At 46.3% G+C, this 16,548-nt stretch overlaps 1 protein-coding gene across 1 annotated transcript; it reads right to left on the bottom strand.

The window, feature by feature from the left end:
* Positions 1 to 2,562: 2,562 nt before the first annotated feature.
* Positions 2,563 to 16,013, bottom strand: IL12RB2 (interleukin 12 receptor subunit beta 2; the record flags this gene model as incomplete). Its single annotated transcript, XM_079535272.1, has 15 exons — positions 2,563 to 3,072; positions 3,375 to 3,474; positions 4,289 to 4,373; positions 4,728 to 4,865; positions 5,676 to 5,831; positions 5,918 to 6,019; positions 6,824 to 7,024; positions 7,516 to 7,735; positions 10,103 to 10,182; positions 12,846 to 12,990; positions 13,531 to 13,667; positions 13,899 to 14,077; positions 14,679 to 14,793; positions 15,158 to 15,484; positions 15,956 to 16,013. The coding sequence occupies 15 exons, from the start codon at positions 16,011 to 16,013 to the stop codon at positions 2,563 to 2,565; spliced, it is 2,553 nt and encodes an 850-aa protein (XP_079391398.1).
* Between the last annotated feature and the right edge of the window lie 535 nt (positions 16,014 to 16,548).

Raw genomic sequence — 16,548 nt, forward strand, 5'->3', positions numbered from 1 at the left:
ATGGGGTGGCCATTGCTGCCTGCGTGCAGCCGTTTTGTTTAGTGATGGATGGCAGTGTACGTTTGCTGGTTTGGGATGAAGATGCCAAGTGGAGGCAGCTGATCTGCAGATTGCTTCTGGGCCGCTGCTGAAAGCCATTTTTCCTATGGAAATGCATCTTCCCTCTGCTGTGCTGTGTGAGTGGCCGTGAGCAGCTGAGCCCAGAGCTCCTGGCCAGCAGGGAGGCGGCAGTGAGCTATGAGCAAGTACCAAAGAGGAAACACCATTCTGAAATACAGCTCAGAGCTGACCCTCTGGTAATTCTGTGACATGGGCTGCACTGCAGGAGCTGCTGTGAAGCTTCCTTGTATCTGATTTGCAAATCTGCACATCAACAAATCCTGTTCTGGCACCCCTATGGAAATTGTGGGAGCGCCTTGTGTTGGTGCTGCGGTGGGGCAGACTTGGGGGGCTGTCCTGACAGAGATGTGTGCGTGCTGCTCCTGGACAAGAGGCCTGGCTGTGAGCATCTGTTGCTACCTCTGGAAATCACTTTTTCAATGCACAGCGCCTGCCATGAGCGTGGTGAGCCCGTGTCACATGGTTGGACAGCAAAGGTAAGTATTCCCATCCACAGAGGACTGCTGAGGTCATTGATGGGAAGAATGGCCCATAGTGAGAGCAATCCCTTGCCGTGTCTGCAAAGGCATCCTGCTGCAGGTGAGCACAGTGCTGGGTGCCGGAGCGGTGCTGAGAGGCAGCAGCAAGCAGCAGCACACACTGAGCACAGGCAGACCAGGCGAACACTGCCAGGAGCACTTCAAAACCGGTCTCAGTGCTATAGAGGAGCCCTGAAGCAGCACAAGGTGCTGGAGGGCAGCGTGCTGGTGCAGCTTGTCCTGTTGCTAGTACCTGCGGTGTTACTTCTTGGGCTCTCCCAAGCACTTTGCTTTGGGAAGCTCTGAGCAGGAATTTTGTTCAGCGTTTCCTTACTCCTCAGTTTCTTACCATCAAGCCACTTTCCAGGGCAGCACTGTGATGCAGTGCTTGTTCTCTGGCACGATGCAGGTGCTGGGCACATGCACTGCCTCTTTGTGGATGCCCTGCTGCAGAGCTACTGCTGCAGTACACAGGCAGAGAACGCCATAACGTAGTGGTGTTAATAAGCCTTTGTGTTTTGGCACCAAGTTAGAAGGCAGTGCGTTCAGGTGTTAAAAAATCACAGTGGTGTCGTGCCGAATGTTTGGATTTGGATCACAGGAGTTTGTGGACTCCTTGTAGAAAACAGCAAGTAGAGCTCTCCCTAATGCTTCGGTTTACTTTTTTATTTCAAGTGAAATGCAGTGGGAAAGGATGTGGTCTCGAAGCAGCAGCCTCGAGATGGAGGTATGTTTGTGTTGCAGTTTAGGAAGGTGATGCTTGCAGCTAAGGGTCATCTCCTCATGGCTCTGTTAGTACAGGTGCACCGAGTGTCATGCAAGGCTTTTGTCCTGAGTCTATGCCACTGCTTAACAGCTTGTTCAGCCAGCCAGCTGTGGGTGGGAGCAGCCACCTGGATCCTTATGGGAGGAGGCAAAGCGTTCTGCTCCAGATGAGCTCAAATCTGGACGACCTTCTCCAGCCACAAACCTCCAGCTTTGTCATTAAAGGTGCTTTATTCTGTGTCTGCCTGCAGCCTAGCACTTGAGCTTGACCATAGAAAACAACAACCACCAAATTTCAGGTTTCCAACATTCTATTTATAAATAATATACGCACGTAGTAAACAAAGTCATTAAATGTGTAACACATACTTCAAGCCTGTAATTAGAATACTTCAATAAATCATTAAAATTCTCAGCAGCCCATCAGACTTACTGTGTGCACATGGTGCCTGCTTCTTTATTTCTGGTGAGGATCCCTTCTGCGCTGAGCCCTGAAGGCAGGTTTGCTCTGACTGGTTTTGCAGCAGGGCTGAAAAGTTCAATCGCGTTAGGGATCCTTCAGTGCCCCTGTGGGGCTGTAGCACCATTGTCAGTGGAGCTGAAAGGTGTGTCTGTAGGAAGGCAGTAGTGAGGAATGCTGTCTGCTGGGTACTGAGCATGTCGGCTTGGCAAAAGATGCTCAGATGTCGCATTTCTGACCTGCTGTGTGCAGCTGGAGCGCAGCGCAACCATGACCTGGTCAGCTGCTGAGGTCTGACCTTACTGAAATACATCCTTGCTGTTCCTGGACGAGCAATATTTTGGATGATTTTTAGCTTGTCTGGTGGAGTTCAAACCAGCCTTGTGTTCAGGCAGGGGGGCAGGAACCTGTGGCAGCTCTGGCTCTCTGCAGGCAGCCTGAGCAATTAATCTTGAGAAGCCTGCTGACAGCCCCAGCAATTTAGATTTTTGTCTTTAATTCTACCTTGAGCGTGCTCTGGGTGAAGAGCTGCTGCACTGTAAAGTAAGGCATGACTTAGAACCTGGAAAGGTTTGTGAGTTGGGTTGTGTTACCTGAAGGTGTGACGTGCAAGTTGCTGTCCTAGCTGCAACGAAACACACTGCAGTACTTGGCTAAAGTGCAAACATCCGGGCCAGGCTGATGTGCCACCCTGACAGCCTACCTTGTGAAAGAGCTGCAGTTCAGTCTCACCGTATCCAAATTCAGTTTCCCTCCGTAGGAAAATTCTGGTGGCAAAAAAGTTGTTGGGAAGATAGAGATGGGATTATATTCAAGTTCAGGGTCTTCTTCAGTAGTGTCTGTGACCAGTGGTGAGATGGCTGAGGGCAGGTAGGCTGTAGCTCTGTCAGTAACTGTAGTAGCAATGTACTCAGAAACGGGTTGTGTTTGCTCTGTCAATTCCAGCACCATCTTCTTGTACAAGTTGGGAAGCTGATGCTCGTAACCGTCTCCATCTGTGGTGCTGGGTAGAGGCCTGTACTCCGACTCCTGCTTCTCAAAGCTGCTTTTCAGTTGCCAGTCATGATTGCTGCTGCTGCTGAAGATGAGCCTGTCCTGGAAAACCTGGCAGTCTGTCTGCACAAAGCTTTCCTCTACTTCTGTTGTTTCAGGCTCTTCAAAGCTGCTGGTGTTGTATAAGAGCAGACTGGAAGGCACGCTCAGCTCACCCTGCTGGGGGGACACGCGTACGGCAGCGCTCATTAATCCTGCACTCGGTGCCTTGTGCCCTCCCACCCAGCCCCGAAATGCAGGCATCTCCACCACTGCTAAGCAGCAAATAGCCCTGCACAGTTCTGCAGTCTGTGTGTGATGCACAGTACGTGTAACACAATACAGAACGGAGCTGCTTCCGTGCCAGAAAGTGCAGGACTTGCTCTGTTAAGAGGCGACTGATTTGCATAGCTCTGACTGCTTTTTCTGCTGAAGATGATGGGGTTAGAAGGAAAAAAAAAAAAAAAGGTCTGATTTACCTTCCTAGACTTGTCGTTCTTAGCCCATGTAGCGTTAGCTGGATCTGGAATGGCTTTGTTGTACCACTGAGGAACAGCGGCAGAAAAGAGCAAGAGTAATCTGCGGGTGGAACAAGTGAAGTTAAAAGCACAAATGCCAATACCTGCGAGTTCTGCTGAGCTGGAATGTGCTGTTTGTGAGCACAATTACTGAAGATTCTGCGTAATGAGTCTGCGTTACTACAGAATAGCAGAAACTCGGGCTGGGTGGGACTGGCAGAGCCTGCCCAAGTTTCTGAGGACGCAGCAATTTTGGCTGATTGGAGACTGCGCAGCGTCGAGTTTCCACTTTTTCAAATGCTTCTGGCCAGGACTCCACTTACGAGCACATATTGTTGCCCACTGGTCTGTAGTCTCCAGCGTGTTTGGTTTTGGCTGTTCCAGATGCTAATATTTCCAGGTGCAAAGCCAGCAGTGAGGTAACACTGAGCAAGTACTGACTTAGCAAAAACCAGTGCAGCACAGCATCGTCCTGCAGCCAGCCCTCATTAGGTGCGCATGACTAACAGCAGAGCGTGCTCAGCACGGCCATGAACTCAGCCCTGGAAAATCGGGTTGAGGACGTGTTTATGTTGCTTTAAAGAAAAAAGGGCTTTTTGTCACAGGCTCTGACTTCCTTCTCAGGAAGTGACCAAGGTTTGTACCAGCTTGGGTTCAGTGGAAGCTGGCCTTAAGATTTCTGTTACAAGCTCATGATGTGAACTATAGCTATCTATAGCTATCTCACACAGTGTGGTGTTGTTACCACTCTCATTATCCAAAACCTTTGTTCAAAACAATCCTCTCTGTTCCCCAAGATGTCCCAAGAGCTCGTTAATATGCCCTCTAGCAAAACTCCCACATGTTACTGGAATGCAATGCATCGATCCACTCACAGTTTTCTTGCAGGGCGCAGGGAGCAAATGCAGGCTGAGAGTATGAAGAAGCTGCAGGTGAGCACAATAATCCAGTCCACCGCACCTGGAACAAGGAACGGACATTTTAACCTTGTTTTAATGAGGAAAAGTTTATTCTAGTTCAATCTGGACAGCACTCATAGCTTGAGCTTGTAAAGAATAGCAGAAGTTTGAGGTTTTAAATCAGGGAACTGAATGAAGCGCTGACATTTGAGCACAACAGTACTTTATAACGTTAGAATGTCTACAACTGTTGAGGTAGGCAGTGCCTAATCCAAAATACGTGATTGCTGACCTTCTAGAACTGAACCTCCCACTGACACAGGGCACAGATTTGTTTTTGCAGCCCCTGGGCAGTGCAGAAGCAGGGACCACACGCAGGACTCTGTTGGTCCCTCTCCCCCAGCAGGCTCCTTACTTTCCAAGCAGACCAGCTCGCTGTTTCCCCAGGGGCTTTCTCCAGCATCTGTCAGTGCTGTCATCCACAGGACATAACACTCCCCACGCTGTAGGTCTGTGATGTAAAACGAATGCTGGGATGTCGTGTTACAAATGGCTGAAAGAGAAAAAGGGAAAAGCAAATAAAAATCCTAGCATGTATTCTTACTGCATTTAGCTCTAAGAATTGTGTTTCCAGAAGGCGGAACGTGCAGAAGTTCTCTATTGCTGTAAGTAACCTCCTTGTCTATGTCACTGAGTCCTTGGAAGGGCTATAGGAGGGGCTGTAGGAGAGCTCAGGCCATTGGGGCTGTTCTGAGACCTGTCCCACTGCACACAGTAGAACAGATGCTGCACAGCACTGGCTGCCCTGTCCTTGGACTATTGTAGTTTGGTAAATCAGTGTCTAAATCTAAAATGAGGTTTGCATGGTGGAACTACAAAACATCCATTAAAAGCTGCTGTGCAACTCCTGAATAAGAGAAGAAAAAGCATTCCTTGTCCTGGAGGGAAGCATGGGAGTTACACACGTGGAGAAAAAGGCTGTGCACAGGGAGGGCATCCAAGTGCAGGAAGGCAGTGCCTGTTACCTGCTGTGTGTCTCACCGTGCTGATGTTTGTTGAATACAGCTCTTAGCAAGTCTGTTATTCGCACCCTGCTGATAATTACAGCGCTCTGACTTATGAAAATAACAAAAAGAAAAAAAAAGTGGGGGAGAATTTTTTTTCATTCAGAATAGCTGAGAATTGTCTACCTTAATGTATGAGTATGAAAATGCAGCCTTGTTCGTGAGCAGCTGTAGCAGAGAACTGGATCTTGCTGCCAGGTGAGCTGCCTGGGGCTCCTTCCTGCAGCCTCTTTCTTCACCACCCCTCTCCCCTCAATAAACAGCACTTGCACGTCACGTTGTTTTCACCAGGTTCCTACCGTAGACGTAAGGATCCACGTTACTGTTCTTTTTTTGCAGGTATATATTGTACTGTGTGATGCAGCCCATCTGCTGGTGGGAAGGGATTTCTTCCCACCAAACCAAGACGCCGTTTATCTGTGGCTTTGTGGACACTTGTGGCCCAGCTGATGGTGCTACAAAACATAACATAACGTGCAACTTTTAATGCTGAGCAGTTTAAGCTGGCTTTAAACGATGTGAAAGAGAATTACTGCATTACCTTTTTCTCTCGAGTATCCCCTCGCTGATTTGGCTTGCCCAGCTCTGTCCTGATACAGCGCAAACACACTAATGTGATAGCACACGTTATCTTCTATGTGCTCTACATGGAGAAACAGAAATAATTATCCCATTAAAATATTCACAGTTAGGGCTAAAATATTCACCTGCTCAGATCTATCCCCAGGCCTTAACGAGGGTTATGGAAGAGCGACAGTAATTAATGTTTCCCTTTCTTAAAGCAGGGTACAAAGTAATGGCATGAATGTGTTATTTTTTTCCTGCTTGCTTGAGAGCAGGGATTTAAAATCCTGGGAGGCACAGCACCAACACAACATAGGAAGGACTAACTGGAATAGCAGCAGCACTCTAATTGTAACTTTGAAGCCATCTAGGATAAAGAATATTGCTGCTGTAGTTCCGTTTGGGTCAGTGACCAACAATGGGAGGCATCCAAGGCCAGGCTGGATGTGGCTCTGGGCAGCCTGGGCTGCTGGTTGGCAACTTGCACACAGCAGGGGGTTGGAACCGATGAGCGTTGTGCTCCTTTGCAACCCAGGCCATTCTAGGATTCTATGAAAAACTAGGAGATGGGAATGCTCTTGATCCTTGAGGTCCCTTCCAACCCAAGCCGTTCTATGATTCTCTTCTTAAATCTCTGATCTTTGTCTTACTGCATTTCAGAAGGACTGGTTTTATTTATTTTTTTCTGAGGCATTCCACTTACCAGGCAGATCTCATTTGAGGGACTGCCAAACCACTCGTTTTTTTCCTCCCATGTAAAAGGCTTTAAACATGACAGTCTCTTATGCTGAATTAGTAACAATTAGAGTCTGACTTGTTCCTTAAAAGGCTTTCACAGTTAAAATAGTACATCAACAATATCCTGCTTCTCTGTGCTGCTCACCTGGTATCACTATAGACAGGTTGGATGCAACAAGTCTTATCCAGCTTGGATGAGGCTCCAGGCTGCTCTTCCTGTGGGTGTTTATCCATTCCACAACATACCCATTGACGGATGCAGTGGATTTAATGGGAGGTTTCCAGCTGACCAAGATGCTGTTATTTCCCATCGCCACAGCAGAGACGTTCCGAGGGGAGGGTAAATCTGTCATGGGAGAGAGAACAGCCAAACAGAAACCACACCGTCAGCACAGATTTGCCTCAGCCTTAAGGTGACGTGGTAAGTTTGATACCTGGTTTTTACCACATTTCACCCCTTGCCATCACGCTCCCTTCAGTTCTGCCTCCCCTCACACAAAACAAATGAAAAGAAGCCATTACTCTTCTTTTTTTTTCATAGTTAGATGTCTGCTGTGTGAGGTGCCTGGGTGGCTTGCACTGACAGCAGGAGGGGTTAAAGTTATGGCAGTGCTGATCCAGGGCAACTTGGCTCATCAGGAAACCACACTGCAGTCCTTGACCACATTTGTGAGTGGATCTGAACTGCGGTCACTGCGGATCCCTGGAGATGTGTGCAGATCAACACGAAGGAGCACCAAGTGGCAGAATCTGAATGCTTCTGTGGCACGTAGCTGTGAGCAGTGCAAAGCAGAGCTGAGGTGATTTCCAGTGGCTGAGAACAGTGGAAGGCTTTACCTTGGATGCTCAGGTTGGTCAGGATGGATGCAGGAGGTGAGCTTCCCCTCGAGTTATCAGCAGTGACTGTTATCTTGTAGTCCATCTTTGGAGCAGCTTTGGTGTAACTGGTTTGTGTGGTCACATTTGTTTCTGTTGCTTTGGGCTCCCCATGGCTTAGTGCTTCAAAGGTCACTGTGTAACGCAGGATTTTTCCTCTAGCCTCCGACTTCTGCAAAGCCTGCAAAGAAGATGTGCTTGGTACATTTTTAGTCAAAGGAAAAGCCTGGAATTGTATGGATTACATGGATTGTCCTGCAGAAAATTCTGATGGTACCAGACTGATGTTTTAAACCTGCTCAGGGAAGGAGGCTCTGGTTTGGCTTCCTGTGCTCAGCCAGCCAGCTGTTCCAGGTTTGCTGCCTCTCTGCAGGACGAACATGTGTCACATAGCTGCAATATCAGCATTCCACATGGGGGGATTAAGTGCAGGAAAACAAAAGGCTTCTCTTCAGCCACTGACAGTGAGTGGATCGTTCAGCTGATTTGGCCACCGGGAAGCAAATCCTCCATCTGCTTAGAACCAGACCTTCTCTCAGAAGAGAGATTTCTGTTACACTTACAGACCCTCCTGAGCAAGGAGGAGCACACACACATCTGCCTGCGGATGGTTTTTTTTCTGCCCATTCATTGTGAGATTCCCAACGAGCAACAACTGCAGAGCCTTTTCCACGTGAGGCGATGAACGAGGCAAAGCCTCATTTCAGAACCTGCCGTGAAGGCGGTTGGGACACTTGTTATTTCCTGGCATGAATGAATCAACATGCTTTTTTTTCCTTTCCAGGAAAGATTAAGTCCAAAGTAAGGTTTCAGTGCCTCCTAGGAGCTGGTGATCATCATTAAAAAGTCAGAAAGATCACCAGACTTGCTACCAGCTCTGTGCTACCATCAGTCTGCCCCTATCAGCCCTTTAATATACAGGCTCGTGGCAGATGGTGGCTTCAAAGATCCTCCCTAGTTCGAATGCTCAAGCTACCCACCTTAAGAGAGGAGCTTTCACTTGAAGGTATTTTATTCATCCCTTTTTGTTCCCATCATAGTAAAGAAATTCCTTACAGCGACAGCATCACTTGCTGGACAATAGCAAATACCAGCTAATGTTCTTTGGTAACAAACAATTGGTTTTTACTTTCTCCTCTCTTAAAAGTGGAAAGAAACATGGCTTTCCAACACCTTGGTGCTTGCACAAAGATGTTTCCCATTTTGTAGTGTTCAGCTGCTAAATGGAGTTCCCTGCTACCAGCTGCAGCTCTCAGAAAGAAGGACCCTTGCAGTCTCTCCCTCATTAAATCTATTACCTTCTTCTATGTAGTGTCAGATGTCTTCATATTTGATTGCTGGTTTTGTTTGTTTTAAAGCAAAATTGTAACTGAAGTGAATTAATTCCCTAATGGTAGTGACAAGACCATACATTTTAGCTGAGATTCCTTCTAGAGGTTGCGTATCTATTTCTTATTTCTGATTTTTCCTGTGTAATTCCAGTCTAGTGAAGCTTTTCAGCTCCTTGCTGCCTAAAAACGAACTTATTTTCACTGCAGCAGGGTCAGTGCTGATAGGACAAGGGGAAATGGTTCCAAACTTAAAGAGGGGAGATTTAGGTTGGATATGGGGAAATGGTTTGAAGTTGTAGGAGGGAAGATGTAGGTTGGATGTCAGGAAGTTGTTTGCTATGAGAGCGGTGAGGTGCTGGAACAGCTGCCCAGAGAGGCTGTGATGCCCCGTCCATCCCTGGAGGTGTTCAAGGCCAGGTTGGATGGGGCCCTGGGCAGCCTGGGCTGCTGTGAAATGTGGAGGTTGGTGGCCCTGCATGGGGGCGGGGGCTGGAACTTGATGATCCTTGGGGTCCCTTCCAACCCAATCCATTCTATGGTTTTATGATAAGGAAAAAGTCACTTTCTTATAGGGCCTCATTCACCAGCTTTCTGAAAGCTCTGCCCTTTCTGTATGGAAACACTTGCTCTGAGCTTGTCCAGTTTCAGATCTACAGCTGTATCATTGGCCAACTATTCTGTGTGTGCCCATCTCCTGCTTCACACCTGTACAGAGACATGTTTTCTGTCTGCTTCTGCAGTATAACAAGGGATTCAGCTGACCGTGGGCAAAGCACCAATGTGGACAGAGCAGCTGAAATTACCCAGGCTATATCCAGCCTTTTAAAAGCTGTACAGAATTTGGTTACCTTAAGGGAGAGCCAGTTAGAATGACTCAGCTCCTCTATCTCCCCCGTTCTTCATCACCCTGCTCTTCATCTCAGAGCAGAAGCTCCTCTAAAAGGAGTTCATAGTCGAAGGCACGCATGTGAAGCTGCCTACTGATCACATGGGGCACAGCATCCCCCTTTCCTCCAATGATTTGTGTTCTGACTGTGTACAATAAGGTAGAAAATGAGGAAGGTCTTGGGTAGTAGAGTTATTCTGAGTAATTACATAGCTCTGGACAAAGCACTGCTGTGCCCTGGTTCAAGTCCTTTCCTGCAAACACATTACATATGGTTCCCCCTCCAAAGCTGCTCATTATTTCTGCATATGCCAAGTTTCCCTTAACTTACCTTCCAAAAAAGAGAAATGTTCTGCATTTGAGAGTCTATATCCTGCTTTTTGTACCAGACATCTAAGAGCCCAGTAGGCACTGGTTGGGAAAGAAAAGAAACAGAATTAATGACGGTGTTTCAAAGCAAACAAGACATCAAATAGTCCACAAAATGCCGACCTGTGCAACCTGGTGTAGGGAACTGCTTTGGCAGGGGGTTGGACTCAATGATCTCTGGAGGTCCTTTCCAACCCCTACAATTCTGTGATGCTGTGATTTGGAACCTCAGAAATCATGCAAGTGCTGTAGTCCTAAAAGCATCGTTTTGTATTTTGAGCTTATATTTGCTATTACAGCTGGAGTTCAGCTGCAGTGCTGACTGCCCAATGGCCGTAGTCACAAAGAAGAAACCATCTCAGTAAGAGGGGTTCTGGTCTGCCTGAGCCTTTATTCTGCACTCAGGAACCACTGACTTCCAAGAAAGCCTATAAATCAAAGGGACAGTATTAGCTCTCATCTTTGCACAAAAGTTGAGGTGAATGAAGGTGCAAGGAAGATGCTTCCTGAAATCCCTCGATGTTTAAAATGATACTCACTGAACCCTACTGTTTTTGACTGCAAAAGCTAATAAACAACGTGCTCCAACAATTCAGAGTTGGATAAAGAGATACGAAGAAAGGCAGTGTGACAAAGCTTGGCTCCTCGAGGTCCTTGAGCACAATCAACTCATCAAAATCAAAGAAGTGTTTCTAATAACCTAACAGCAGGCAACTGATGCACAGCCCTATTTAGACTGGGGCTGAGGCTGTCTGCTATTTCTTAAAGACAGAAAAAATCCTCAGTGCCAGCAATGTTAAGAACTATTTGCCCTGCTTATAATAGTGAGTGGAAATAGAAAAAAAGAAAGAAAACAACAGAAAACAAACCTTGATCTCGCAGGTCGTTTCCAGCCTCGATTCTATGATTCTATGAAACCATGGGATGCACAGAAGAAATGCAAGCAGAATGCACTCAGTGTGAGCAGGGGGCAAGTTCAAAGCAGGAGGGAAGAAAACAAACAGATTGTATCCGTTGAACAGCAGCCCAGATTTTAAGGCTCTTTTCACACATGAACCACAGAAATCAGGTGGAAAAGAAAAGCTCACGTCACTGAAGTGTTTGCAGAAAGCAAGTTTTATGGCCTGGAAAACATGGGGAAAAAAACCAGCTTCTAAGTGTAAAAGGTGCAGTCTTGAATTCGCTGAAGGCCAAAGGAGTGTGAAAACTTCAGCTATTTTGAAGAAGAGAAAGAATTATGTACGTTTTGCTCATCATCTGCAGCCTCACCTCCCTCATCAGAAACATTCCCTGAGCCGTTGAGGAGAGTCTTATTCTGCAGCACTGGCTGGGGAAAGAGGGGTGATGACCACAGACACCATAGCAACGCTGAGTGCATTGAAAAGGTTAAGAAAACTGTTGAGAGGAAGGTGGGGGAGGGAAGAAGTTCGCACCTTTTGCATCAATCAATGCTTCTTACAGAAACTGTTGCTGGCAGAAGTGGTAAACAGCATGAGTAATAGATGGAGGAGCCTGGAGAGCTTGTAGTAATTCACAAGAAAAGAGCAATGAAAGCCAACCACGAGATGAAAGGAGGGGATGCCAAAGAAGGCAACGCATCTGTGCTGAGATTCTTGAGAAGCTTTCTTCTTCCATAAGAACATGCAGGAGTTGGGTGTGCAGATGAGGACCTGCATCTGACCGAAGGCTTCTGGTGTTAGAATTGGTGTAAAAGAGGAGAACTGAGCTCGTGTCTGTGCTGCATCCCCTGGACTCTGCTGTGCAGTCCCACCAAGCAGAAATGCTGTGCTCTCATGTTCTCATTTGTGATGGGGTAGCACTGTGAAATGCCAACTCCTCACCCATTAAGGCTGCAGAGATCTCCAGTGACTGCACTGTTTAGAGGAGAGAGCTAGCTGGCAATTCTCTAAACAAAACATTTTCTTTACTCAGGAAAAGATGAATCAGCAGATTTAAACCATTTTGTCACAACCTGTAACTGAACTGAACCAGAAGAAGCAGTTTTCTGGGCCCAGCTCCTCAGCAAAGTGTCCAGCAGGCTCAAGAACCCGGTGTGTGTCCCAAACGTGATGTTCCTCAGTGACTGAGTGTCCCTGCCAGCCGTGCTGCCTTTTGTGTGGGATTGCTGCAGTAATTCTGCAAATGCTTTGATAGAAACCAATACGAAACGTTTTCCTTTTCCCAGTTAAGCAGCACAGATTTCTCTGGCTTTTCCAGATGTGCAGTAGAGTGACAGGCTGCAAACCCCCTGTGCAAGGCACAGAAAATTCCTCCAACCTTCAATCAGGTGGAAAGAATACATCCTTCAGAACTTCTCAATGACCTCCTGAAATTCCTGCTTCATCAGAAACGTGAACTGATTGTTTTCTGTTCACGAAAAAGACCTGTTCTGTTATAGAAGTTTACTTCCCTGCTGGCTTTGTTTCTCGATTTACAGATTCTAGCCAGGAGCCAAAAGCAAACAGTGTTCTGAGTTCCCCCAGAGGGTGGTGAGGCACTGTTCACAGGCTGCCCAAGGAGGCTGTGGATGCCCCATCCCTGCAGGCATCCAAGGCCAGGCTGGATGTGGCTCTGGGCAGCCTGGGCTGCTGGTTGGTGACCTGCACACAGCAGGGCTTGGAACTGATGAGCGTTGTGCTCCTTTGCAACCCAGGCCATTCTAGGATTCATTAGCTACATAGGCTTGGTATAACAAATCATATTACCTGCTTCTGGAGTCTGGGATTGGAATGCACTCCAGTTACTCCACAGTCCCCTCTCAGGATGAATTTTACAGCTCACTTGAAATTCATACTCTGTATGAGGCTCCAGACCGTGAAGGCTGCATTTTTCACTCTCCGAATTTTCAACCTTCAGTGAAGATAAAGGACATGTAACATTAAGCTCACAGGGAAACAGGAGTTTATATTAACTCCTATATGTTATTATAGGAGTTAATAAGGAGTTCTATGTTCATGCATTTTACTCAACTTCAAGCAGTTCCTTCATTTTAGCTCTTAAAATACAAACTAAGGATTCCAACCAGCATTAAAGAAGACACAAGCATTTGGAAAATGTGCACCCAAAGCCTTGAGCTACAATGAGCAGAAATGACCACGTTTTAGTAGTGGTGTGCCAAAATAAGCTCTGATTTGTTGTGCTTTATACTTGATATATGGCAGGTTGTTTTGTGCTTCTTTTTTTCATGCTAAGTGTTGCACCTTCATTATCAGTTATCTTATCAGGTATCTTATCTGATACCTGCAGTATCAGACCAGCAATAGAGGCTTAGAGGAGCGGGCAATAGTTTTTCTTAATTAAGATGCTACAGAGCAGACCTGAGAGAGAAATAACAATATTAAAGGAGCATCCAAGGATCATAGTTCAATTTATTCTTCAGAAGAGGATTACCATGTTCCAGGTGGAACTGCTAACTGGACGGTATCTCACTCTGCAGTGCTGCCCTCGGACTTCACTGTGCCAGAACAAGGTGCAATTTGTTGCAGAATTTTCAAATTCCACTAAAAAGTTTGGAGGATGTGGTTTCACTGGCAGCAAAAACAGAAACAAAGAAGCAGCACTCAGATGTGCATCACAGCAAGTAAAGGAGGGCTAGGTAAATAGAACGGGTGATTGAGATGGATGGGTGGGTGGGTGGGTGGGTGGATGGATGGATGGATACCTCCTCTGACAGGTTTGAACAGCAAAGACAGAGTGCTCGGTTTGCACTTTCTCTAAACAGCCAGTGCTGACTGAAAGAAGGTAAGCAAGGCACTTACCTACATCTATTAGCATGAACTTAAGTGGCTGAGAAAAAGCACTTCCTAGCTTGTTGGAGGCGACAACCACAAGTCTGTAAGTAGATTCAAAATTCAACTTTGTACTCAGAACCAGCCAGCCAAACTTGTTACTCAGACTTTCTTCTGAAAAGCACGAGGTGTCAGTCCCATCTGATAGCCTAGAACAGAAGGAAAGCCCTTGGTTAATACCCTTTCGTACGCTGTGGCAGATAAATCCGTCTGTTCCTTGCTCAAGGCTTGCTGCAGAGGCCTGCAGTCTATTTCAGGGAAAGCTCAGCAAAACCAGAGAGAGCTACAGCACTGTTGGTTCCTTAAGAGGAAGCAAAAATAACACAGTTTGGGAAAGTTCTCTCTCCATCTCCTTAGCTGAACTGTGAGACACAGTGAGAGGCTCAGGACTGAGGTTTCCTGGTGCTGGCATTGCTAATCACAACATCTCTATGTAGAGAAGATCCACGATGGGCAAACAGCAGCCAATTTAAGGCTACTTCTACTATTAAACTTCCTTTTACAATGAAGGAGCCATGAATTGGCGTATTCTCTTAGTGTGCTTAACCCAGAAGTAACTAAACTACTGCTGTGCAGCGTACAGCTGTAACCAGAAAAGGTCTTTGGTGATCATGGCAGCCTTGTATTCAGAAAGCAGCTCTTGTGTGAGTTGATAAAGGGTAAACCTGTAACAAACAACCTAAAACTAACATAAAGACCCTCTAAGATGTGATTACAGGCTTTAAAGAACCCACTTCCCGTGTTACTTACTGTATCACGTACGTAGTGTTCATGTGTGTAAACCTTCCTTTGTCCCAGGTGCAGGTAAGGTTGCCATCCGTCCCATCCTGGATACACGACACATTTCTTGGCTGATCTGGAGGATCTTAAGCAGATATTCTGATCAGTCTCTTCCTTTAAAACGTTGAGAGCAGCAAGCTGCTGACATGCAAGTGTTGCCACTACATATAAAGCAGCAGGGGAGGTTTGTCAGAGGTGAGAGACAGCGAGTGCAGCGAGACAGACATCACACAGAGCCCTCCAGATGCCCACATCCCCATGGGGGGCTGGGACTCAGGGTGAGAAAGGCTCTGTTGTGTTGCATGGTTCCAGCCAGCAGCATTTCAGATACCAAAGCAATACAACACAGCACCTTCTCTAGGAGAGGCCACCCCTCTGAGCTCCTAACCTCTGCTTCAGAGGCACCCCAGAACACCCGAAAGAACAAGGAACAGTGAAACTCTCCTTACTTCCAGACTCTATATCAATTCCACAAATGAGTTTTTTCTTGTATTCACAATCTATTTTGCAGGTAAACATGTGTTTGCCATACGTATTGACTGGAAATGTGTTGCTTACTGAAGTGCCATAATTGCTAGTCAGTTCAGAACTGTTAAAGAAAAGAGCAATCTTGCACTGCTCGCTGTATTTCAGTTGCTTTAGCTGGCATGAGAGGGTAATGTTGGTTCCAGGCTGGACGTGAGCAGCAGTGTTAGCGATCATGTTTCCTTTTTCACATATTTCTGCAACACCGTGGGGAAGTTTGCTGGCAGACGCATTTCCTTTACTGCATGCTTCTGCAACAGAACGGGAAAGCAAACCTTTCAAATGGATATATTGCTTATCTCATAAAACATGCTACCTCTGGGAAGACAGTCGTGCCAAGTTTATCACGTAAGGATAAGGATTCTTGTCTCTGAGTTGTAACTCACAATGTATTGCTGTCCAGTCTTCACTGATTGGTTTAAATGGAGATCAGAAACCAAAGCCTAACTCCCAGTGATCACACCAAAAAGCCCCCAGGGCAAAATCTACTCATCTAAACTGCTTTTTTCACTGCTCTTTAATGAATGTTGCCATGAAGAATGGGAAGACACTCAATGGTAGCAGTGCACCAACGGGCTCTTAAGGAAAGTAAACCTAACTGAGCTTCAGATTTTGCTCTCTCTAATAAGAAAGATGTTTACTGGTGTGTCTGAATGAAAACACTAATTACCCAGTGCTTCTTTTAAGTGCTAATTGCTTTATACATAAAAACGAAATCTTACCTGCTGTGATGGACATCAACAAACAAATTGTGGCAGGTACAATCCATGCAAATTGCATTTTGCTCCCAACACAGAAACGATCACCATTTACCAGTTCCTAAAAAGTGGGAAAGAAATCATTTCAGAACTTCAGAAAATTCAAAATCCTTCCTTCATCAGTCCTTTCTGATTGATTAATTAACTCTCCTTGCTAACACTGCTGAGCTGTGGCACCAGATGCAATCCTAAGCAGCAGCTGGATGTTACACTGGCTCTCCCTGCCGACTGGCACACAGCTTAGAGTCACAGACACTTGGACATGGTGCTGCAAGGAGAGGCATACTTCCTCCTTTCCCTCTCAAAGATGCTCTGCAAGCCCAGAACCAAAAACCTTGCTGCAAAAGAGAACCAGAATAGACCCTCACTACCCCCCCATGCAAAGGACAAAGGTTTTTCTCATTCATTTCTGCTTTTGGACCTCCTGCACTGCACACTTGCAATTTTAAAGTAAACTTCTTCAACTCCTTGTGACAGCTAAAATTTAGCAGAAGCTGAAGCAGAAAGGACACGCCGTACCAAGGACGTTTGAACAATCAGTATACAGAAGCAGCAAT

Source organism: Tetrao urogallus (genome assembly GCF_951394365.1).
Source record: "Tetrao urogallus genome assembly, chromosome: 5".
Taxonomy (NCBI): Eukaryota; Metazoa; Chordata; class Aves; order Galliformes; family Phasianidae; genus Tetrao; species Tetrao urogallus.